The sequence below is a fragment of the Mercenaria mercenaria genome, chromosome 6 (assembly GCF_021730395.1).
Source record: "Mercenaria mercenaria strain notata chromosome 6, MADL_Memer_1, whole genome shotgun sequence".
NCBI lineage: Eukaryota > Metazoa > Mollusca > Bivalvia > Venerida > Veneridae > Mercenaria > Mercenaria mercenaria.
Window position 1 is genome coordinate 77,556,654 of NC_069366.1, and position 27,401 is coordinate 77,584,054.

Below are 27,401 nucleotides of genomic sequence, written 5' to 3' on the forward strand. Positions count from 1 at the left end.
TATCGTATTATCACCACCCCCTTCAAAGGAAAAGAGAAAGAAATAAAAAGTAAAGCTGATTGGAACTATATAAGTGCTTAGTACATTTGCCTTTCGATACAATAAACCGTGAATTATCAGTAAACCAGCTATTACAGTTTGATTTTCTACGTTATACACTCGTCCGTGGGCGGATACAGCGGGAGAGAGAGAGAGAGAGAGAGAGAGAGTGGGTGTGTGTGTGTGGGGGGGGGGGATCAGTGGGGTCCAGCCCCCCACCCCACACCCACACGCACACATACACTAGATGCACTGTCACACTTGAACAATTAGTACAAAATCATTTTATAATTGTAAAATTATACGAGGTTTACTGAAGTATGATGACGTTAATTGAGATGACAAAGGTAATATCCACTCAGACTTTAACGCATGTAGCTGGATGTCACAGTCATAATATCATATAATATCTATACAATGTTGATATACATTATAGTACATTATTAGGTATAGGGCGTTTGGGATTGGGCGGGCAATTAACGTCTCAGCACTGCAGTGTGATTTCATGGAATTGAAATCATACTTCAGTAAACATCGTATAATTTTACAATTCCACTTCACACTCTGCAGTGCTGATCCGCTAATTGAGATTTTTAGAGGACATCCAGCGAAATTAAATGGTTTGTATTGCACCATTTAAATAAAATTTACGAAAGCTGTGACTAACTATTTACTGTTCTAAATAAGCATACACAATTGTCTAACAAAACTAAGTATCAATATATGTTATAAAAACATCAATGCGGGCACATACAATGAGTAAAATAATACTACAGATTCTATATGAAAGTCATTATAGTCATATATCATTCACTGCATATAAATTGCTATAAACGTTAATAATTCAGTTTGCAGTCATTTCTGTACAAAAGCTTCTACGAAGGACGTATCATTTGTGATTGGCTTATTATAAAACTTCCGGAAAGTTGACTCCTTTGACCATCCAGCAGTTCTCATTATAGTACTCACAGGTACATGCTTTTTAGAAGCATGCGAGGAAGAAGCAGCTCTGATGCTATGGGGTTTAAACTTAGAAGTGTCGATGCCTTCGTTATCCAGTACTTGCTTAACCCATCTAGCAATTGTGTCCTTTGACACAGCTTTATGAGGTTTACTTAAACTAATAAACAGTGAAGTCTCATTATTGCGTAAACTCGATGTTATTTCCATGTAACAATGTAAGCAGGTAACCACACACAAAGATTTATCAGAAAATGATTGAAAGTATAACTCATTCAAATGATTTCCAGACCTAGATTGCTTTAACAATTCATTTATTCTAATTGTTACACCATCTTTGGTAAATTCTAAACTAAGGAGTTATTCTTTTCATTTTAAGGCCGATATTTCCACCTCAAAATGTTATTGCTCAATGGCACATGGTATATTAAATAGTTTATTTTTTAACATAAGACCCAGTATTGTATATTGAATATAATGTTTCCAAAAGAAGACCCAGTACAAGTATATTAGATAGAATGTTTTCAACATTCGACCCAATATTATATATTAAATAGAATGTTTCCGTTTATGAAACTTAGTATTGTATAGTATGTGAAATTTTCTTTTGCTCGGTTCGATAACTGGGCAGAAACTAGTACATTTTTAAGATATTTCCATAATATTCCTATGTGATGTATGATATTATACTTTTTCTTTACACCATAGGACTATGTTTAAATACCTGTATCAACAGAACATATGTCCTTATAAACATTTGTTATTTCCTTTTTGACAATAATTTCCTCTGAAAATAGAATAAGTAGAGAAACTGCATTTAAGTGTCAACAAAACATAGAAATGCTATTATAGTATTTTGAATGAAATTCTTTTACATGCTCATGATCTTCTTGCACCAAGTTTTTTTTATATTTTCTATACACATTTTGTTATTGCACATAACCCACATTTTAGATATATTTTTCATGAAAGTTATGGAAATACTATCCATGTTCGGAAATATAGCCATTGTTTTATATAGATGAAATAAGTTTCTTATCACTTAACTGCCGTGGCCTAAATGAGAACAAGAAGAAATAGATGTCTTTAAATTTTTGAAAGAAAAAAAAGATCACATATACTGTCTACAGGACACACATTTTACCAAGAGTCAAGAAAAATTTATTTACTCTCAGTGGAATGGAGAGAGCTATTTTAGTTTCTCGAAATCTAATGCTAGAGGTGTAACGATTCTTTTTAATAAAAATGTTGAAATAGATGTTCATAAATCTGTAAGGGATGATGTAGGGAATTTTATTGCATTGGATATTACAATAGAAAAACAACGATTAACTTTATTATATCTGTATGGACCGAATAATGATGATCCAAGTTTCTACAGAACAGTTGAGAACTTCAACAATGAAAAATGTATAATTTGCGGTGATTTTAATTTGGTCCTAAATCCAGATATTGATTATTATAATTATAAAAGGATAAATAATAAAAAGGCCAGAGATAATTTGATAAAATTTATCGCAGAACATCAACTGGTAGATCCATATAGGGAAAATTTTCCAGATGTACAAAAGTTAGACTGGCTCCCGTCCCTATGTTTGTTCTTATTTACATATATAGGCCTATATAAGTTTATTCATTAAGAGGGAAGTAACTCCTGTAGGTTGAATCTACATTGACATTTTTTATTGCCCCTGGCTCCGAACATAGGGACTGGTGAAAGTTGGCTTACAGTGTCTCACAAATTTGTGAGACAAATTCCCATTAATTTCTTTTAGTGATAGTCAACTGCTATCACTGTGACATGTTATCTAAGGGTTTCATGTGCTAACCATCATTTAATGAGCCAAAGCTAATTTACCGATTTATGGCCTGCCCTCAGTTTGTAATGGCTTATCAGACAACAGGAATGTGCTTTCATACAAAAGAGATACATATTTATCAGAGGATTTTTTTTTATCTATTTTCAAGAATCTATTTTCAAGAATAGATCATTATAAACTACACTTGTAATGGAGAAATGGGTTTAAATTATGAAAAAATAAGACCAAACCAAGAGCCTGTTGTAAAAGGATATTTAAAAGGAAATGATGTTTTATTCTGGCAGTGGCAAAAGCTTAACTATTTGCATTTGATCTGTTTCCATAATGACAGCACACAATGTACCATTATTGTTGTGTCACCTCTTGTGGCTCTTATGAAAAGCCAAGAAGTGACTTAAAAACAGTGTATTTACTGGAAAGTGAAATACAATATAACAGTTACATGAGGGCAAAGCCGATATAATTTTTATTAGTCCACAGTCATTGTTTGGTGAACACAGATCTTTGCTAATTAATATGTCAAAGAACAGGGCCCTGAAAGCAATCAGCACACTTCATAAAGAAGTAGTAAGTACAAGACTTGAATGAATTTATCTATCTCATTTAGTCATGATTTTTTCAAGGCAAAGTTGAGCTAAATTGAATAAGTAATAGGAAAAGGATAGTCAGAAAGAAACATCGAAGAACATTTTAATTGTATTCTCTAGTAACTAGTACAATATGAAATGACAGCAGTAAATTAAAACAATTTAATGATTTAAGCAAATGGGTCTTACATGTAAACAGAGTATAATCATAATAGTTATCTTGTTAAATACTTTTACAACAAGAGCTGTCCGTAAGACAGCCAGTGCTCGACTAGACTATTCGAATCGTTTTCACAGAAGCACGAATATTAATCTTATGTTGAAATAACAATAAAGTTTCAACCAAAACTTTAACCAGTAGTTTTCTAAGACCAAAAGTGGGCATAATTTGCCCAAAATACAAGTCTGAGTTATGAGACTCGATGCAATCAACTAGTTTTATAACCCCGAAGACACATGTGAAAGTTTCAATTTAATATCTGCATTTGTCTTGCAGACGCAAAACTTTAACCAGTATTTTTCTAAGTCCAAAAGGGGGCATAATTTGCCAAAAACGCATGTCAAAGTTATAGGACTTAACCCAGTGAGGTTGGTAATTGATCTAGAAAAAGAAAAAAGAAAAATTTCAAATCTATATGCCTTTAAGTAATATAGCTATATATCTCCACATGTATGTACTTGCATGCAAAACTTTAACCAGGATTTTCTAAGTCCAAAAGGGGGCATAATTTGGCCAAAATTCAAGTCAGAGTTATTAGACTTGATTCTGTCAACTAGTTTTATAACCGCGAAGACATATGTGAAGTTTCATTTCAGTATCATTCTGCATTAGTTTTAGTGATAGTAACTTGCTTGCAAAACTTTAACCAGAATTTACTTTAACCAGAATTTTCTAAGTTCAAAAAGGGGCATAAGATGCCAGAAATACATGTCAGAGTTATGGGACTTGACCTAGTGAGGTTGGTAATTGACCAAGAAAAAGAAAAAGTAAGTTTCAAAGTTATGTGTTTTTAAATGATAGCCAAGTGTACTTGCACGCAGAACTTTAACCAGGATTTTCTAAGTCCAAAAGGGAGCATAATTTGGCCACATTTGCATGTCAGAGTTATGGGACTTGATGTTATCACCTAGTTTCATAACCCCGAAGACAATCTTCGCTTTCTGGATATAACTTTAGTACAATATAAGATAAAGACTTGAAACTTAAATTTTATCTTTATCATCATCATCTGCATGTGTGGTAACCATAACTCTGATTTGTATTTTTGACCAAATTATGCCCCTTTCATACTTAAATTTTTTGACAAACTTCGTTTTCTGGACACAACTTTGGTACTTTATGAAATAATGATTTAAAACTCGAAATATATCTTTACTATCATCATCTGCATGTGTGGTAACAATCCCAATAAATCAAATTTGTGTTCTTGATAGAGCTCTTGTTATTTCCATTATTTGTTTAGTTAAATATTTTCTCAGTTTTCCAATGTATATGCCCCATATAAATGTACAAATTTTTAAAAAAAAATTATATGCACGTAGTCGAGTCATACGTAGCGATTTATCTGTGGTATAAAGCTTTTTAGCACAATTTCTACAGCAAATTTCGCTGCAGTCATCTTCCGAAATATTAATACCCAAACTTGCTCAACTATGTACCACAAGTCTGTTTTTTTCTTGACCATGAAACAAGCGCTGTCTTTCTTTTCTTTTTTCTTTCATTTCTGCACATAGAATACATTTGAACATTTTTGATGCAAGGGTTAATTTTACCACAAGTCAAATGGTTTATCGCGGCCAGAAATTTGTACAAACCGGACAGAAGTTGCGTAACTGCCATTTGTGCAGGAAAGAAGCGTTTACCATACTGCCCAGTACTGGACAGGTATAGTGACATACGTTTAAGATATCATGCTTTCTGTTTATGCAGGTAAACTTGTGTTTGGTTAAATTTCAACAGAGCACAATTGTCTGAACAGTGTTCAAACTCATTACTGTTTTTTTCAGGCAAGGGTGGAAAAAAGTGGTAGACAATGAAAGCAGTAACATTTTTATTAAAAAAATAAACAATGAGACAAACATTTCCAACATCTTTGGACGGTTCAAAAATCCCATGTTAAACATACGATAAAGCCCGAAACGCGTGAAAATGTTCCGAATGTAAATCGGGTGAAGTAGGCGCTCTATGTATAGAGTTAGATTATGCGTCTTGATACTGTACCAGAGGGGTCGGTCAATTGTGGGTTATTGATTACACTGGGCGAGTCTACTTACTTATTACTTGAGGATGAAAAAACGTGTTTTTTAAATGTTGCTCATAAACAAGGGTGGCGGTTGAACTACAAAAAGTACAACAGTTAATTCACAACAAATCGTACGGTATGTTTTATAATCAGTAGAAGCTAGTCGTATTTACGCTTATGAGACCTGTTTCACCCATAAGTAAAGAATTCACAGGTCCATCATGAAATATTTTCCCCAGCGTGCATATACTTCACCTATTCAATATAATCGCGGCCTCCAGGCCGCGATCAATAACACTTTCTTTAGGTGGAGTTTCCATAATTAACAATCAATAAGACCTAAAATTCACAAAAAAGATATTGAGTTTATGTTAATTCTAATTAATTATCCATACACAATATTTACTATTAAACTGTTGGATCATGAATGGGCTCAATATCATACTTTTCCAGAAAATAACAACATCTTGGATGTTTTCTCAAATGACTCTTATCAAATTGGTAAGGAGAACTTGTCACCAGGTAGGATAATTAATTGCCTTGCAATTGACAGGGTTCTCAGTAGTTAACAGTTTACAGGGGTAATCTAGGGTTACATTGGCCAACTTTCATCAGGCTGTATGGTTCAGCCATCAGATAAAATGTGCTATTTTAGAGGCTTACGATTTTCTTATTTCGCCTGCAGTATTTATATAAAAAAAATAACCATGCAGCCAGGGAGCCAGGCTATACAAAAGTATACATGGAGAAGGAGTAATCCTATACAGCAAGCTAGACTAGATTTTTTTCTCATAAGTGAAGAATTGTTACCAAATGTAAAACACTGTGAAATCAAATCCAGCTATAAATCAGATCATTCCTTCATCTCATTAAAGGTTGGCTTCTCTAATATAAACCATGGTAAAGTACTTTGGAAGCACAATAACTCTCTTTTAAATGGTATTGATTATTTAAACTGCATTAAGGAAAAAATTAAAGAAGTAAAGAGACAATACTGTCTACCAGTTTATAATTTTGAGAATATAGACAATGTACCAAACGATGAAATTCAATTTGTTATAAATGACCAGTTATTTTTGGAAACACTTTTAATGGAATTACGTGGGAAATCAATATCCTACGCAAGTTACAAGAAAACAAAACAGTGTCGACTAGAAAAGGAAATTATGAGTAAGATACAATCTTTAGAAAATACATTAAAAGAGGAGAATTCTGATGAACTTTGCTCATTAAAGAAACAATTTAATTCTATTAGAGAAGAAAAACTTAAAGGACATCTATTAAGATCAAAAGTTAAATGGATTGATGAAGGAGAAAAGCCAACGAACTTTTTCTGTAACCTTGAAAAACATAAGTATTTAAATAAAACTATTTCAAAGTTAGAAAATGAACATGGTAAAACTGTTGTATCTCAATCAGAAATTTTAAAGGAAATGCATGATTCTTTTCAAAAATTATATGAAAATAAAGATGAAAACTTAAAAAAAGAACTTGATAATTATAACATTCCAAGCTTATCAAACTTAGAAGCTGAATCTATAGAAGGAATGCTAACTTTTAAAGAAGCAGGAGCAACTTTACAGTCAATGTCTAATAATAAAAGTCCGGGAAGTGATGGCTTCTCCGCTAATTTCTTTAAGGTTTTTTGGAAGCAGTTTGGACATTTTATTATTCGGTCTTTAAATGATGCTTTTAACATTTAACAATGGTTCAATGTCAGTAACACAAAGACAGGGAATAATTACTTGTATACCAAAAGAAAATAAACCACGTCAGTTTTTAAGGAATTGGAGACCTATTACACTTTTAAATACAGTATACAAAATAGTATCTGGATCTATTGCTAACAGATTAAAGACGATATTAGATAAAATTATTAGTAAGGAACAAACAGGGTTTTTAAAGGGCAGATTTATTGGTGAAAATACTAGATTACTATATGATATAATGTATTACTTAGAAATAAACAACTCACCAGGTCTTCTTCTACTTATTGATTTTGAAAAAGCATTCGACTCCATTTCATGGCACTTTATACATAAAACATTAGATTTGTTTAATTTTGGCAACTCCATAAAAACATGGGTAAATATTTTCTATAATAATATTGAATCATCTGTAGCACATTGTGTTTTTTTAACAGAATTCTTTAAAGTAGGCCGCGGCTGTCGTCAAGGGGATCCACTATCACCTTATATTTTTATCCTCTGTACGGAAATACTCATTCATAGAAAAAAAATGCAATAAAAGGCATTAATATTAGTGATGTAGAGCACATTATATCTCAATATGCCGATGACACTTCCATCCTTTTGGATGGATCAAAGTAGTCTCTAGATCAGACATTAAATGAACTGGAATATTTCTCTGAGTTGTCAGGTCTTAAAATTAATTTTGATAAGACATGCGTCATTTGGCTAGGGTCCAAAAAATACAGTGCAGACTCTATAAAATCAAAATTTAAACTACTTTGGGGACAATGTAAATTTAAATTACTTGGAGTTCATTTTCATGTTGATTTAGAAAAAGTGATAGATTTGAATTATAATGAAACAATAGATAAAATTAAGAAGTCAATACATTTTTGGAATCGCAGGTATTTAACTCCATTAGGAAAAATCACAATGATTAAAAGTATTTTAATACCAGTTTTTAATCAGCTATTTCTCACAATACCAAATCCTGAAGGAACAATGATAAAAAAGATAAATGAACTTCTATTTGAACTTTTATGGCAAGGTCCAGCTAAAATAAAAAGAACAGTAATTATTAAGGAATACTTTGAAGGTGGTCTTAAAATGGTAAACTTAGAGGCATTCATTAAAAGTATGAAGCTGACATGGCTAAGACTTCATGAGGGTCAGTGGCAATCTCTTACTAATCTCTATTTTGATGAAAGTAAATTGTTCAACTGTGGCAAACACTATGCAGAAAAATATGGCAAATATATGCAGTAATTTGTTCTGGAAAGATGTTCTTTCTGGTTTTGGAGAGTTTATTTCTGTAATACAAGTTGATTCTAGTAACTGTTTAAAAGAACCTCTATTTTATAATCATAATATTTGTATTGGCAATAAAAGTGTTTTCTTCAAATCATGGTACTTGAACGGTATTAAATACATCAATGACATTTTTGAAAATAATGAGATTATGAATAAAGACAAACTACAAAATAATTATAATATTAATATTAACCTTCTTCATTACATGGGAATGAAAAATGCCATTATGAAATACTTCAGTAAAAGCCACAGGGGAAAACAATTAGATAAACATCAAACTCCTCTAATACCAAATCCTATGTCAATACTCTTAAAACATAAACAAGTAACAAGGCCATTCTATAATATCTTTAATAAAAACAAAAAAGTTCCTACCGGCCAAATAAAATGGAACCACCGATATTCCATTCAACAAGATATATACTATAATATGCCCTTTGACTGTTTTAAAGACACAAGTATGCAGTGGTTTCAAGTCAGGATATTACATCGTATTTTGCCACTAAATGATTACTTATTTAAACTTAAAATAAAAGATACACCTTTATGTTCATATTGTAATGTAGAAAATGAAAGTATTGAGCACTTATTCTGGTTATGTACTCATACATCAAATCTCTTCAGTGAAATAAGGTTATTGTGTGAAAGAAAAAATATCACATTTTTGCCAAATGAAAAAAATGCTATCTTAGGTACCACAGATAAGCCATTGAATATCACTTTGTCACTACTTAAAAAATATATTTTCCAAAGTAGGTCCTTACAAAGATCTTTAACACTCGGTGGATTTGTATCCTTTCTTCATTATAATTATAAACACAATAAAGATATTGCAATAAAAAGAAAGATAGTGCAAGTTTTTGGAAAAAGAATGGAACATGGTTAGGAATATATTCCAGTAAATTTTATTGATCCTCTTTTTAAAATTAGGAATTTATTTTCTCCTTAATCAATATTCAATCTATGGATAACTATATCAAGACTTTTCTGTCTAAAGAAAAACACTGAAATCACGTGGGTTACGTTCTTCTTTCTCTCTTTCTTTTGCTCTCTAGTTTTTTTTTTTTTTTTTTTTTTTTGTTTTGGTTTCCTTTTAGCATTGTAGAAAAAATAAAAAAATATTGTCTCTCAAAAGAGTATAATGGAATATTGTTACATCGATATAGTATATGTTAATGTAAGAAACTTGTCTTGAATTCTGAGCTTATTTTATGAATAATACTATAGTATGTAATTGTACTATTGATTAGTTATCACCAATCTAATAATGATGCCAACTTTGTAAGGTGCTGAAGTGGATGCCCTCGACCCTTCAGTAAACTATGACGAGGATAATAAAGAGACAGTATAAAAAATACCAAAAAACAAAAAAAAAAAAAAAAAAAACAATTTCAACATCCCAGGTAAACTGATATCTTGGTAGAGAAGGCCTGAGTAAAAACACACCTTGCTGGAGCCCTGTTTGTATGGCGTACCATTTGGGTCGAAAGTTTCCAGGTACCACAGGTAGTAATAAAATTATACCTGCAGGTATAAATTTATAACTGCGGGTATAAATTGGAAATGTACCCGCGGGTATAAACATTGTACCCGCGGGTACAATTTTATACTTGCAGGTATAATTTTATACCCGCAGGTATAAAAATTGTACCCACGGGTATAATTTTATACCCACGGGTATAATTTTACACCCGCAGGTATAAAATTATACCCGCAGGTACAAAATTATACCCGCAGGTATAAAAATTATAACTCCAGGTATAATTTATTACCCGTAGGTATAATTTTATACCCGCAGGTATACTTTTTTACCCGCGGGTACAAAAATTATAACCGCGGGTATAATTTTTATACCTGCGGGTATGAAAGTGTAACCGCGGGTACACATTTATACCCGCGGGTATAAAAATTATACCTACGGGTATAAAAGTGTACCCGCGGGTATAAAAATTACACCTACGGGTATAAAAGTGTACCCGCGGGTATAAAAATTACACCTACGGGTATAAAATTATACCCGCGGGTACAAAATTATACCCGTAGAAATAATTTTTATACCTGCAGGTATAAAAATTGTACCTGCGGGTATAATTGTATACCGGCAGGTACACTTTTATACCTGCGGGTATAAAAATGTACCCGTGGGTACAAAATTATACCCGCGGGTAATAAAGTGTACCCGCAGGTACAATTTTTATACCTGCGGGTATAATTTTGTACCAGCGTGTATAACTTTTGTACCTGCGAGTATATCTTTTATACCCGCGGGTACAATTTTCATACCTGCGGGTATAATTTTATACCTGCGGGTATAAAAGTGTACCCGCGGGTACAAAATTATACCCGCAGGTATAAACATTATACCTACGTGTATAAAATTATACCCACGGGTACATTTCCAATTTATTTAAGTAAAGTAAATGTTTATACCTGCGGGTGTAAAATTATACCCGCGGGTATAAAATTATACCCACAGGTACATTTCCTGTTTATACCCGCAGGTACATTTCCTGTTTATACATGCAGGTATAAATTTATACCTGCTGGTATAATTTTATTACTTCCTGTGGTACCTGGAAACTTTCGACCCAAATGGTACGCCATATGTTTGTTTATACAAACAACAGTGACTGTGTTATCTGATCTGATTCTAATATGTTTATCTGTCATATCTTTGCAGAAACACTGTAAACCAAACAGTACAGCTTTTAGTTCTAGATAATTTATATGACGCATTCGTTCACTGACATTCCAAAGGCCGCCTGTTGATTTATCATTCATTACTGACCCCCAGCCTGTCTGTGAACTGTCTGTAAATATCACACAGTCTGGGCTGCTTTGATATATATATTTCTTTGAAGTCTGCAAATTGTTAATCCACCAAGTAATGTCTGCTTTCACGCCACTTAGTAAAATGATTTTTGCATCAAACTCTCCTCTATGCCTCTTTAACATAGCATTTTTATAAATTTCAATCCGTTTATATCGGAGGACTGCATGAGAAACTGCAGCACTGCATGCCACTAGATTTCCCAAAACCTCTGACACAAGTCTTATTGAAATATATATTTTCTTTAGAACTGCAGTACATTGTTTTATTATTTTCTCTGCTTTTTCTGTTGTAAGGCTTACTGACATATCCAATGAGTTTAATATGAAGCCTAAAAATTCAATTATTTGTGTAGGTATAAACACTGATTTTACGGGGTGTACAGTAAACCCTTGTAAGAATTGTCTACTGGATTAATTGATGTTCAAACTGTAATAAGCATCCTTTAAGTCATAACTTGCAAAGTACACTCCAGGCTTCATCAAAGAAATAGCAGTCCGTAAAGTTTCCATCTTAAAATGATCAGACTGAACATAGTTATTGAGTTTTTTCAAATTCAAAATAATTCATCTTTCTTCTTGCGCATGAAAATGTTAGAAACAAAACCAGTATCATCGTATTGCGCATGTTCTATTACACTTTTCTGTAACAACAATGACAGTTCTTTCTGAATTAAGTCTTGTTCACTTTCTGAGAAGTTTATAGGGATAGGTAAAACATTTTGATTAGGTATTGCCTCAAAAGGAATGTCAATGCCATGCACAGCATTTAAACTGCATTTATCTGAAGTAATTTGACACCACTGTAACTGAAAGGTTGCTACTTTTCCACCTGTGAAATTCTCAGGGGTATCTAAAGTGTGTATATTTGAAAAAATGTAAGTGCTCACCTCTGCCCGTGCTACCTGGTCTAATTTGCGGATCGCTGTTTCCCCTCCTTTGCTCGAGGATGGGGTCTCCGCTTGCCTAAAAAAGGCTTCGCTCGAAAATGTCCAGGTGTTCTCGGAAACCTTTCATCCTTCTTGTATGGATGAAATCTTTTGTCACTCTTTTTTCCCAGTTTATATGACACTGATTTCGTGTCATTTATATCCTTTATCTTTTTCGGCAGATCATCTCCGAATAACCACTCCTTTGATGGCTCATTTGATGTGCTGCACAGACGATTCTTGTACTGGGCAGGCATTTCATACTTGAATCCTTCCTTCCGAATCTGAATAATTTCAGTGAATGCTGCAGCCATGAGAATTACTGAGTCAGTAGCCTTGGCCGCTTTTTCCCTGTTGTCAGGCGTTTTACTTTTCAGTGCGTCACTGATTACTTCAAGTATAGGAACAACAGCTTTAGTCAACAGGGATTGGACTTTCACCAGTGCCAGGTCTTTAGCTTTCGTCGTATGACGTGCCTCGTCCCAAAGTTCAATATTCACCTTTGGTACTGTAAGGTTTTCACAATTTACTGGGATTTTGTATTTTCCCTCAGGGATTTCTGATGACTAGCAGTGAGCATCTTCCGGAAAGACAAGTTCACATTTTTGGCTAATTTGTCGTTTATTTTTTCTCCCATGCCTTCACTTGCAGAGTATAATTGTTCAATTTGTGTCAGAAATTCACAATTACTTTCCTCACCATCAGAATTAGCCGATGATCCGTTATCAGAGTCCGACAGTCCATAACTCGTGGGTGCTGTTCTGTCCGAGTCGGCCAATTGTGAACAGCTAGCACCGGCCTGTTTGATTGCCGAGTCGGCTTGGGCAGCAGAGGCTTTTTTGTTGACCGAGTTGGTCGAATTGCTAAAGCCTTCCTTCGTTAAACTTATCATCTCAGATTGCTGATCCATAAAGGATTTGAACATATCCATTATTTCTCTTTCATCTTGAGTTTTTGTTTGTTCATTTGAGGACTGCTCCTCCACTGTGTCTATTTGATCCATTGTTATTAAAATAATTCTTCTTGTTGTCTATTAACTATTGCTCCAATATTATTAATATTTAATCCAAAAGTTTTTTACTTCATCAATGAATTAATGGTAATTAAATGTCACAGCCAGTCTCACTACCCATAAACACTATAAATTGTACATAAAAGAATTTCTCCAAGAGACATAAACCACACGCGACTTGTCTGAGCGGTTATCACAATAGCACTGAGTGGATATTACCTTAGTCATCTCAATTAGCGGATCAGCACTGCAGAGTGTGAAGTGGAATGTACTTACTTGCTGTGAATAATACTATTGTAAAATTGATTCAAGAAAATAAATGAATAAGTGAAAAACGGTTCTAAAAGTGGAGACCTCTTTATGGTTATCTAGAGCTGGTAATGTATGAAATCAAACGGCAAATATCCACACATCAATTATGGCAATAATTGATTAATATCATATTTTAATAACCATTTAGAAGTCGGCGAATCATTGGAAGGGGGCTTCAAGTTAGTCAAGGCCAATAATGAAAATTTCATCCTTGTTCATTTATGCCCGTTTTCATATCATGGGGAAAAAATAAAATAATATTTGATTTCAAATTTCAAAAGTGATGATTACATTTTTGATGGGATTTAGATTCTTGCTTTTTTACTCTAAACGCTCGAAATTCGCTCTCCGTCGACCCAGAGGAACGAACATTTCACGGGGGAGGCCCTCCGTAAACCCAACAAGCAGGAGGGGGTCACCCCCTCCAGCACCCACCATCATCTAGACCCCCTGAAATATTCTGGATCCGCCCCTGTTGTCTGTCGATTAGCAAAATCGGCTTGATTTTCTGTACAAAAACGTCATAACTTTCTCCAATGTAAACATTTACTCTTGGCTCCTTTACCGGGTATTCACTACAAAGCTATGTCGAACAGGAACGGGAACCAAATGCATCTAAGCTTAAATATAGATACGCAGATCTGAAAGATGGCGGGAGTTAGAGGGGGTTACTACTGATGCAAAATATATTGCAGAAAAGTTTACTAGATTTTGATCATATGAGATAACTCCAGAGGCTATTCAAATTTTGTTTAATTATGTCCCTTGTCTACTCAAAGCACACGGTAAGAGCCAAGACAGATCAAGTCAGAATACATAATATAATTGTTCTTTTAGAAGAAAAGATTATCTAGTCGGTAGCCAAACTAACTAGATTGATGCTCGCAATCGTCAATCGAAAATCGAAATAAACTTGCCCGTGGGAAAAAGGTTAACCTTCGTCTCAGTTTTTGTTTCAGTTATATGTTGCCGTCATCTCAAAAACCAGCATCCATCCGCACTTCTCCACTTTTATTTTTAAATGGTCTAAGAAAAGTATTTTCATGCGTTCGGGATGTGCTTTTTCCATCAGCTTACTCATAAATTATGAATGTACAACCATAAACAGTGGAAATACAGGCAGATTTGGTCATATTTCCTCACTTCTGCTATATCCAGATGAATATATCTTAGCGCCACCATCTGCGACTGTGCCATCAATGCTTATGGACAGAGAGAAAAAAATGAAATAAGGACTTGTCTGAAGCTAACCTTAAAACCTCTTTCTGAAGCCAAAAGACATGCCGTGTCGAACTGGAAATAACATCCGACGTAACAGAACCTAACTCTTCTTCGTAAAACCAGAGCTAAAGAACAGCAGACGGCCAGATAATGTGCAAACGAATACAGACTGGAGCTATGTGCCTCAATTGAGTAGGCATTCTCTACTGGCAATATTAGAGCCATGTACGAAGGCATAAAACAAGCAACAGGCCCTGCCACAAGGAAGACATCTCCTGTCAAGTCTAAATATGGTCAGACCATTACAGACCGCTGTAAACAGATGGAAAGGCATGGGTTTGTTCTGTTTATTTGTTTGGATTTAACGCCGTTTAAACAGTATTTCAGTCATGTAACGGCGGGTAGTTAACCTAATCAGTTTTCCTGGATTCTATGCCAGTACAAACCTCTTCTCCGTAAGTAACTGCCAACTTCCCCACATGAATTCTCAGAGGTGGAAGACGAATGATTTAAGACACAGTGTCTTTTAGCAAATAGTCACGGAGAACATACGCCCCGCCCAGGGATCGAACTTGCAACCCCTCAATCTGTAGACCAACGCTCTCGCTACTGAGCTTAGTGAGCGGGCGGAAAGATGGGTGGAACATTACATTAAACTGTACCCCACTGAGAACACAAGTAACTCATATTCTCCATAGAGAAATTGTGTTTGCGGATAATGATGCTCTTGTCAGCCATACTCACGATGTCCTACAGCGCCTTCTAGAGCGATTTTCAAATGCCTGCCGAGAGTTTGCTCTGACAATCAGCATTAAGAGGACAGAAATCATGGAACAGGATGCTCCAATACCTTCTTTACCCTCAATCAACGGCTTGCAGTCGGCAAACGTACACAACTTCAGATACCTGGTCTGACTCATCCCGGAAAATCCCGGAAAATCTCTCCCTTGATGTAGAAATGAATGCCAGTGGGATAAAAGGCCACAGGTGTGATGCCAAAGCTCAGCAAGAGGGTCTAGGAGAACACAACCGGGCTCTAAACACAAAGCTGAAAGTGTACCTGGCATGTGTCCCAAGTGGTAGTGAAACCATTTTTTTTTTGTTTGGTTGGATTTAACGTCGCATCGACACATGATAGGTCATATGGCGACTTTTCAGCTTTAATAGTAGAGGAAGACCCCGGGTGCCCCTCCGTGCATTATTTCATCACAAGCGGGCACCTGGGTAGAACCACCGACCTTCTGTAAGCCAGCTGGATGGCTTCCTCACATGAAGAATTCAACGCCCCGAGTGCAGCTCGAACCAACATCGATGAGGGGCAAGTGATCTGAAGTCAGCGACCTTAACCACTCGGCCACGGAGGTCCCTGGATAGGAGACAAGATTCGACAACTCGATGAAGGTACACATTAAGTTGTCCGGCCATACTTTAAGTACTCTGATGTATGCAAGAAAGACCTCAGATCTGTCATATAGACATTGAGTCATGGGAGGACATAGTACAGGATCGCCCGTCCTGGGGGCACGACGTCAATGCAGGTATCAAGAAAGCAGAGGAAGAGAGAAACGACAAGCAGAGACGGAGGTGACTGGAGAGAATGGCATCAAGTTTATGTACAGTGACAAGCTCGGATTAAATTTGTGATGACTGCAGTCATTCCAGGATTGACCTCTGAAGTAATCGCAGACGCTGTTCCAGCTCAAGTTCTTCCCAGTGCAACCCATCGTCTTCTTAGATTGAGGCCGACGACGATTTTATCCACGTTTATGTCGGTGAATGCTTAGTAATTGCAGACGGAAAGCGGTTATTAAGGGGGTATGTTACTAGTATATTCTAACATTAAGCGTAAGATCACTTAATTACAATGAAATTTTGTTGTTTCTGTCAGTTCCCTTGAAAACTACTACAGGAGTTGTCTGCATAACAACAAATTTGTACATTGTCGTATGTCCATAAACAAAGCATGGTACACATGAGTACTAAACATATGTGCATCTTATTTCATGGTGGTAAATTCCTATAAGTTTTGGCCACATTCTATGAAAACTATACAAGGCTTATATCAGTATTGCACAATAAATATTCTATAAATATTTAAAGGGCCAGAACTCTTCACACATACATGATGCTTTCCTGCCCTGACAACATACGCAAGTTCCCTCCATAGTGATTAGTTTCTGTTAGATTTGGCAAAAATACCTTAATAACTGTAAGAGGAATTAACCGGACAAAGATTTCGGAACGGCGATTATATCCACCGTCAACCCAAGTTTTTCTGATCGCATAATCTTTCTCTCTGCACATTCTGCATGACCATTACAAGACGAAAAGCAGCGAATCCTGCTTAAGAGTAAAGTTCTTTTACGAAGGAGGAATGTATAGAAGTTACAAGAATAAACCCTCGCCCGTGTGCTGAACTTGTTCAAGTGTCCAATTCAATTAGTACTTTTCCAGTCCAATGACAATCTAATATTACCAAAATATCTGCAGAACAATCAAAATTGATTCACTCTAGATCAAGATCAAACATAACAGGTCAGATAAGGTACATACATATGTTTCAATGATTGATGTTATTACAAATAAATACTTATATAAATGATCACAAGAAAATGAAATGCTGTTTAATTTCATTGTCTGGTTTAGTAAATAACAGACACAGAAGGATCGAATGTAAGAAATTTCAGATCTAGAACAAGAAGAATATTTGATGCATGACATCAAAGAAATCGCAATTTCTTTGTGCCTCAGAATGTCTTAGACATAGAAATAAGGAAAGTGTCTATGAAGTATAATGCTAAGTAAAATGAATGATTATAAAAATTGTACCATGTAAAATTATGGTCCGTGCACGATGATGTTCAGATTCCTTATCTTCATACTTCAGATTTATACTTCATTTATTCATGACGGGTAAAATATCAGCTAGTAAACCTTCTGCAATGCCATACAAGGAATCAAAGGCAGTGTCATTGAACTTGTTTCTACGAGGGTTCAATTATGTTATTCCGTATGTTGTTCCGTAACAGCTAGTTACTTTTAGATGCGGTTTCCGGCACAATTTAGAGTAATTGATAAAAATCGGTAGATTCAAAGTAAAAATATAACCATTTGAGTGAGGTGTACTCAGGTTTACTGGACAATTTTATGTCCAAAATATTGAGATTGTTATATGCAATTCCTTATGTCTACTATTCAACAACTAAAACTATAGTTTAAACAGATAAAACAAATAATGATCTTCAAAAAAACAAAAAACATTTGAAAACTAAAATAAAAAATAAAAAAAAAACATTTGAAAACCAAAATAAAGAAGTGTATAACAGTATTAAATTGAGTGTGTATATTTTTACTCGAAGAATGGTAAGTTAAGTACAATAACCCTCGCAATTTTGTCAGGCGTGATAATCATCGTTAAAAAAACTTGTTATTTCATTATGTTGGTACTAATATCTTAATTCTCGATTGCTACCTGGATTATATAAAATTGATTTGATTTTTAATATGAGAGGTGTATGCTTTAAATTGTGCAACATTTCACTGGTATATTCTACAACTTTTCATTATTACATATCAATTTAAAATTGTGATCAGAGTAAAGTTAGTACATTTTAAATCAAGAAAGTTAAGGTGTGAGGACACCCTTCTGTTTGCAACATTTGAAATCCACTACCTCTCGCCTTGCTGTCCAAAAATAAATGCCAAAGAATAAATGGAAAAATGAGGGTAAAGTAAGGGTTGTGCCACCGGCTCGCAGTTTCATGTTTTTGTATAAATGTTTGCCTCAATGAGACAGTGTCGCGTGCAACTCCCAGACCCCTACCTCAAAGGCTACAGTCATACTTAGAGGTCAAAGGTCAAAATTTGGTGCTGTTGCACAACGTCATCTAGTTTGAATGTACAAGGGGCGTTCGATATGTAATGTTAATCCGTATTCAGTTATACTCGACCATAGCAAAAATAATTATAATTTAGGTTTGTCGTTGGCATCCAGGGTCTTAGGAAAATAGAATAACTTGTAAACTCACAAAATTCTATCATTTTTTCTACGAGGTAAAGCAATTTGTGATGGGTTTAAACTTGTTTTAAACTACTAATTGCGTTTTTCATTTTAAAACACAACCAAAACATCTAAGCTCGAGGTTGATTCTATCTGGATTGGGTCTTGAGAGCGATTAATCAAAGTTGTAAGAACTAGTTTATACCAGTGAAATGTTGCACAATTTAAAGCATACACCTCTCATATTAGAAATCAAATCAATTTTATATAATCCAGGTAGCAGTATTAACAAACATATTTCTGTCTTAGATCCAATAATAGGAAAAAGTTTTGTCACTACAGAAAAAATAACGTAATATAGAAGTAACACATGGTCAGTAGTCTTGATTTGTGGTGGGGCGATAAGGGAGGAAGAAAATATTTAACAGTTAGAATAAAAAAATTCTTTGTTTCTGGTAACATGCTCAAATTGGAATTTTGAGGTCGGGATGTTTTTTTTTTAATTTCATTATGTGAGACTTTTCGGAAAGTGTTAAAAATGAATACAAATAAGGGAAATATGCCTTAAGAGCATCAGTAAATTGATTTCTAACACCCGTGACCATACTTAAAGCATAAGAAGTGCAGTTTTGCAACTTTATGTTAAAATTAAATTGTGGTGTTTGTCTAGTGGCCGTACAGATTTCTGTATCAAATATGCGAATGCTAATCTAAAAATAGTCAGGCTTTCCCTAAGAGAAATGTAGCACAATATACACCTTGCTAGCGTATCGTCAATTAACAAACATACCATACAACTATGAAGGTTTAAACAATACATAACTGATAAGCGCAGATAATTCCAGTCATCTATACTAATTTTCATACAAATTTTCTGGTAACTTATTATATAAATTATTCTCTATCATTCCCTATCTACGCAGGTAAAAGTAACTGTATAGAATTGTATTCCTATATGTATATTTGTAGAGAGAAAAAGCTTCAATCGCTAATTTTGCTGGAAGAAGATCATTTCAAATACACAAATGTATTATATTACCTTATAAATATATTTACGTTTTTCACTTCAGTCAATTTATGATATAAAAATATGCGAAATACACAGACTGAAATGACAATCAAACAAAACATAGTGTTAAAGTAGAGGACCATTGACCAGTCTACAAAAATGGGGATAGTTCTTTTACAATTTTTGCTGACTATTGATTTTTATAATTATGATTATATATCTGCATTAAAAAGAAATTGGATGATTTAAAAAATCATTTATGTTTTTACTTTGAAATTTTATTAAATCAGTTCGTCTTATATACATTTTTTTGTTATATAAACACAACAGTTATACAACAGCTGATCCTAAATCAATGACGTCATCTCCATATGAGAAAATTTCAAGCGTACGTACTGGAAGCCGCCTTCTGGCGGCTAATATAATGCAGCAACTGCACAAATATCATCAGTTTCGGCCTCTGTGGCCAAATTGTTAAGGTCGCTGACTTCAAATTACTTGCCCCTCACCAATATGGGTTCGAGTCTCACATGGGGCGTCGAGATTCTCATGTGAGGAAGCCACCCAGCTAGCTTAAGGAAGGTCGGTGGTTCTACCCATGTACCCTCCTGTGATAAGTAATACAAGGAGGGGCACCTTGGGACATTAGAGCTGGAAAGTCGCAATATGACCTATAATTGTGTCGGTGCGACGTTAACCCTCCTACCCTACCCCTATCAAAATCATGCTTTAGTTAGCGTGTTTATTTGTATAATAAATCATTTAATGTGTCAGAAATTGTAGGAATATAATACCTGGTGAACAAGATATTCCAACATTCTCGCCATGTCTACAATCAACTTCGCCCCACACACGATGCAAACACTCGAAAAGGCTGTTCTCCGAACCGGAACATGAAACATCACCAAGAAGGATTGGTAGTGTACTCTCATTAAAATGAGCACTAGGATACGTTTTCGCAAAGTCCCTGAAACAGATGTAAGTTTATAAATATTCAAGTCTAATGTTTTCTTTGACACGTCAATGTATATTCACATGTTTTAAATCTCCATACATTTATATACTACTTTTGTATATTTAATAATTCATGTTATTACTGCCTAATGTTTCATTTGTAGTTTCCTTTGTATTTTATATGTTCTTATTTTTTACAATTATTCGTGCTTTCATATTTTAATAAGTGATAATTACAATTAATATATAAATTATGTATGTTTGCATATATATATTGTGTAAGAATGTTAATATACTAGTATGTGTGTTTCCTTTAATATTTAAATCTAAAATGTGTCCATGGGACACGGATGCCTCTAACACATGATGTCGGAAGCAAAAATGCCTTATAATTGCATTTGGCAATAGGATAGAAAAATGACCGCAAATATATATTCTAACTTTGAATGCCATATCCTTTTGTTATAGTGCAAGTTTGTACCAACCTATTTAATCATCTTTCTATCATGTATATAATATATATATATACGCGTTGAGATAATGTACATTATGTTATGCAGGATGCACACATTGCTTTCTTAAAAGCTTTATAAGTGTTTACCATTGTAAGTTTAGCATTTTGCAAGCAACCATTGCTTCTTTCTTGCCAAAACTGTCATTGCAGACAGCTCCCCACTGTCCATTTTGAAATACTTCTAGCCTTCCCTCGTACTCAATATGTCCACCAGCTAAACGCACAGATGATGCTGTAACAGAGTAAATCTCGATACATCATACAAGGACTTGTCGGGAATTGAGTCCACTTTTATATTTTGCATTTGTTTTCTATATTTCCAAAGGGATCAAATTATCAATTTGACTAAAGGGCTCCTTTAGATGAATGTCTGCACGTCATTATTTTGAGAATATGATTAAGTCTGTCGGTTATAATAATCATAAATTAGTGCCTTGGTGTTGAAATTGTATGATTATTGCATGACGTAAAATACATTTATGGAATTAAATGTACTGAGCGATTAACGCTTTGCGGTATTTTTCTAAATTAATAAATAATTTACATCTTCGTATTTTATAACATGTTTCTTCTTTAAAAATTACTTTTAACATTGAGAGTGTAATAATATGGATGATCTAAAATTTATGAAAAGCATAGTAGACAGACGAAGCCGACATAAAGTAAGGAGAATATTCACATCTCAGCAATATGCTTCTATTACTAAATAAAAACAAAATATAAAGAGAGATAAATAAATTCATTTCATTTATTTCAACTGAAAAAGGCAAAAATAAAAATAAACATTACTATGTAAATATTGCATTGTAAAAACTATTCACTACAAGATATATGATTATCGAACGAGGCGTCAGTCGCTAAGATTCATATTCATATTTCGTTGGATAAACATTTTTGGGTCACCCTTTCCGGAAAGCGCTATCTATGTCATAATATCGAAAGCATTATAGATCAGAATATTAAAACATAAATATGGTAGGTAAATTGAGATTCTGATATATTTATAATGAATAAATAAAATATTAACAACAATAAACTTTACGAATATCATACAGGTTCAAGTAATACATACATTATAAAGAAACTTGTTTTTACTTCCCGTCTGTTATTAGACAAAAACTTCACAAGCAAAAATCAGTAAGCATCTAGTCATTTTAAAGACAGTCATTTTAACGACAGTGGATGACTTATGTAACTCTTTGCTAATAATGTTTTATCTAAACTGTTCATATGAAGACAAGAGGCCTAAACGAGCAGAGGCTACTCAGCTGAAATGAACCTTTATATTCTGACTCTGTAAATGTTTAACACATATAACAATTTGAAACTTGCAAAGAATATTATTCATTTCTCTGTTGTTTAATAAATAAATTAACATCAGATTCTGTAATATGTATAGTGCATTAAACAATGTGTAACATAAGTATTTCAATAAAACACGTATTATTTAAGGAAGTAGTCTGTAAATTACTTCTTATATGTAACTTAATGCAGTTGTCACATATTATTTCAATACTTATAAAGTAAACAAAATTGTGTCACACTCTTTTGATTTTTTATAGATACATGTATTTTGCAATTGAAATGTGGAAAACTACTAACTCTTACCAGAAATACGTTGTTCAAATACAAACCTGAGCATAATAATTTTCAGAACTATGTCTAACTTGAATCATCTTTACTATAAGATTACTTTAAGATGACGAGAATTTACATTGACATGTAGAATATCATTGAATTTCATATGAAATAGAAGTTTCGCTCTTCTCGAGTAATCTTTTCCAGAGTTTGGAAAGCTAACTGGATGTACTTTAGAAGTGTATATATGACGTGTGTCTCGTAAAACGGGCCAAACTGAGCGATGTTAACAAAATTCAAAGAGGTCTTCAGAACAAGAAGTTTTCTGGTAGATCAAGAAACAAATGCTGGAGCAGAATAATTGATAACCGACACCGTATCATCCACCTCCTGAACGATATAGGAGAGCTTATAAATTCAAAAAGAAAAACGCACATTGTCTTCTTTTTCAAATCTGTCTTTAGCACTAAAACTGTATCTCGTTTTGTTAACATTGCAATTACAGTTTCTTGCAATAACTATTCGCATGATTATCAAAACGGCGTGTTAACAAAAGGGTTAAGTATATATCCAGGATTATATCGCACACTTTTTTACTAGTTTTTGTGTTTAAATCGTCAATTATATAAACTACTCCTAAGTCTCTAAATTTTCCTATAGCATTGTTCAAAATACCAAAAATTCACATTCAAATAATGCAAAATTGATATGTTTGTAAACCCTATAATCCTCCAGGAGAATACAGCATATATAAAGTCATAATTGTTTTAGGTCTTATGGGACATCTGCTCCTATACTACTGAGAATGGATATAAAGTTAAAATTAAATATCTTTATTTTAATTTTAATTTTTTCCACAACTCTGACTCGTACAACAAATAAAATGCACCGCTAGAGAATCTTTGAAACTGTTTTTTTTTTTTTTGCAATCATTGACACACTGCTTCTACAGTTGTTAAATCAATACGCGCTTTCGTAAAATGAGAAAAAAATAAACCTTTATAAAATGCCTTTTAAATCATAGAATGCGGCGGAAAGTGATGATACTGATTTATTTGGCTTGAGACATTAGTAACATTAGCAGTATATACATGTACAGCTGTATTTATATGTTATTTTGAAAATAATCCTCATCAGATTTGTATCGGGCTGACAAACTCGTAACCGTGTCTATTCAATATACATCCGAAATCAGCGAAGGAAGAAATAGACATGGTCACGTGTTTGCCTATCCAACTTAGACCAACTGACATAAAATTGTAAACTGCCCGATGTGTTCAACAGAAATTAGGATTTTTTTTTTTTACCTTTCCTGTAAGAGTTATATTATTTTTAAGTGACTCTTGCACCGTTGGCGCGCACAGCACATGTAGCCCATATGAATGTTTGCAAAAATTCTGTATTCGACAAATATCAGATTAATCAAAATTGACGTTGAAGAAAATTAATAGTTTGAGGGATTTGGCAAATTGACGAGCCACAATCCCAGAAACTTTGATTCAAGACGAAAAGCTCACAGCAGATCAGAGATTAATATGTTCGATAAGAACAAATTACAATATGAGGTAAACTGGTATTTAAGTACGGAATACTGATTGCTTATGATTAAATTACATAATCAACTTCTAATTTTCACCTTTTATTAGACGTCACTGTTAACTTGTAACTTTGAATACTTATTTGTCAGTAAATTTTATTTTTCATTGAATTTAATTCATAGTTTGTTTCTGTTCTTGGTTCTCTTATTGAATATCAACTTCTAATTAGTCATTCATTTATGCTGTCTATACCTTACAATTGAGCATGGTGACATTTCCTTATGATCATTGAAATTGACAGCGTAGATATTGAAGTAGAAATGCGCATTATAAAAAAAAAACTATCTGTAGAAAAAAAACCCGGCAAAAGTCCTTAGGGATAGAAGTATGATCTTTTTAAGTCCAAATATATCTTAAATGTTCATTATATTCACTGAAAAATATGATTTAGCAACAATAAAAGTCAAAATTGTAATTTTATAATCGTTTGGTGTAAACTTTGTAGAAATTCTTTTTTTCTCTGGTTTAGTTTTTATAGGTTGAATATAAGATTAGTGTAAATATCTCATGTAAACACTTGTTATTTTTGTTGACTGAAGAAAAAGCTGGATTTGTTCTTAAATATTTACGTATGAAAGTACATAACTGCTACAAATAATTTCATAAATTCCAATATTTACATGAAATACTTTTCTTTTACATTTTATTTCTCACTTAATATACTAAATTGTAGCAAAATTGCACATTTCATAAAATACCCTTTTTCTATTGTAAAATATCTTTTCTTTTTTACTGTACAAGTGGCTTACATCACACACAGCAGAACAAAAACATGAATATCATGGGTATCCTTGCTTTTTTCTGAGATATTTAGAAACATTTGTCGGATTTAGGACGATATTTACAAGATAATTTCAACAAATATTTTTCTTTTGGTTACTACTGTCTATTTTGGTATGCATATATTAATAATATAGATATAAAGTGTAACTAAGGCATGCATATATCTTGTAAAGCATATAAACAGTAACAATCATAAACTGCATCTTCATCATCACTTTTCCGTCTTCTTACTTGTAAACATACTGTTTTACCTCGCATTTGCATTTTCAGTAAATATACACCGGCCATTTTAATGTTTTACCTGCTGAAGCATTTTTATCTAATTGACTAGAGTTGTTCGATTTTGTCCGCAACAATTAAAAGTCATATTTAACTCAAGAGGAGATTAAATAAGTTAGATATCGGTAACTAGGAATAACAATTCCCAATAATGATGTTTTACCTAAACATGTATCTTGCGAAATAAATTATTAATTCAAAAGTACTCCTATTACAGGTTCGGTGGATCAAACGATACTGAAAGCTGTTAAACAACAAAATATTGAATATTGCCATAATGTTATACGTTTAATCGACAATAGTTACATATCTTTCTATCACTGTTCGTATTTTATATGATAAAAAAGATAAGATCAATATTATATTAATTCTTACGTCCACTGTGCTCCTTGACAGTTGAAAAGAACGCTGATGTTGCAGAGTCCTGTGGGTTGTCGGTGGCTACTGCATCACAATGGAGTGTTCCTTTGCATCCTGAACACTTGTTAGTTTCTGCTTGAAAGGAAAAACTTTTGCAAACACCGTTTGTGTGACATAGCTTGGCGCATGCAACAGGGTCCTTTACTTCAGCAGTAAAGACTTTTTCTCTCGGTTCGACGTGTTTATGTCCAGTATTGCCATTGTAATGGTATTTTGTCCAGCGTATTCCATCACAAATAACAAACGTATATTCTACCACCAAAATCACAAGGCCTAATGCCAGTATATTCTTTCTGATGTTATCCATGTCCTTTGTATTAAAATACAGTATTGAAATACACCTAGGCTGTCAACCAACTCCCATTTTAATAAAATACATTATTTTTATAGATAATTTTTTCATTCTAGACTCGTATTTGTTTTGTTTCCTTTACTTAGTAAATACAAGCTTTCCGCAGTAGAAAGGGGTAATTTTACACGAGCAAATGTGTTTCCCCTCATATTATGATTTTAAAATATAAGCTATTTTGACTGGTATCTAATGCTATCATTCGAAATACATTATATGTAACATCGAAATTGGAAAACATTTGAGCCGAGCCATGAGAAAACCAACATAGTGGGTGTGCGACCAGCATGGATCCAGACCAGCCTGCGCATCCGCGCAGTCTGGTCAGGATCCATGTTGTTCGCTTTTAAAGCCTACTGCAATTAGAGAAACCATAAGCGACCAGCATGGATCCTGACCAGACTGCGCGGATGCGCAGGCTGGTCTGGATCCATGCTGGTCGCAAACCCACTATGTTGATTTTCTCATGACACGGCTCATTTTTTTAACAAAGTCTAAAAGAAAATTCTTTGGAAGCACAGACCGCAACCAAACAAAACAAAAACTGACTCAGTTTGATTAGGCTGACAATGGTACTGATATTCTCTACACCCATCATATCACCTAGTACAGATAAAGTGGAATTCTATCTTAAAAGAATTCAATAAACTCCATGAACCGAAAGGACCAGGAATATAGCATCACTGATAAATATAAAGCCATTTGTTTTATTAGCTCTGTAATATGTTTTTATTAAAGTCAGTTGACAGTCTGTTGTGCATTTAAACTGCTGAAAGATAAAATAAATATTAAAAAAAGAAAACAAATATATATATATAAACAAGTCCCTAAAAGTAAGTCCCTAAAACACTAATCCTCTAAAAGTCACAGCCACCTTTCATTACAAAACCAAAGCATAAAGTGTGCGACAGACGAAACTAGTGAGGCTTTATGAATAATTACGCAGCTTTAAGCTGTTCGATT

At 33.8% G+C, this 27,401-nt stretch overlaps 1 protein-coding gene across 1 annotated transcript in view; it reads right to left on the reverse strand.

Moving 5' to 3' along the window:
* The window catches only part of LOC123548459 (neurotrypsin-like), a 53,207-nt gene extending 26,651 nt beyond the window's left edge, over positions 1-26,556 (reverse strand). The window contains exons 1-3 of the mRNA XM_045335750.2: positions 26,045-26,556; positions 21,519-21,663; positions 20,758-20,930 (exon numbers count right to left, since the gene is read on the reverse strand). Of these exons, the coding sequence (XP_045191685.2) occupies positions 20,758-20,930; positions 21,519-21,663; positions 26,045-26,396 (670 nt within the window). The 5' untranslated portion in view covers positions 26,397-26,556. The remainder of the gene's footprint in view (positions 1-20,757; positions 20,931-21,518; positions 21,664-26,044) is intronic.
* Positions 26,557-27,401: the final 845 nt, after the last annotated feature.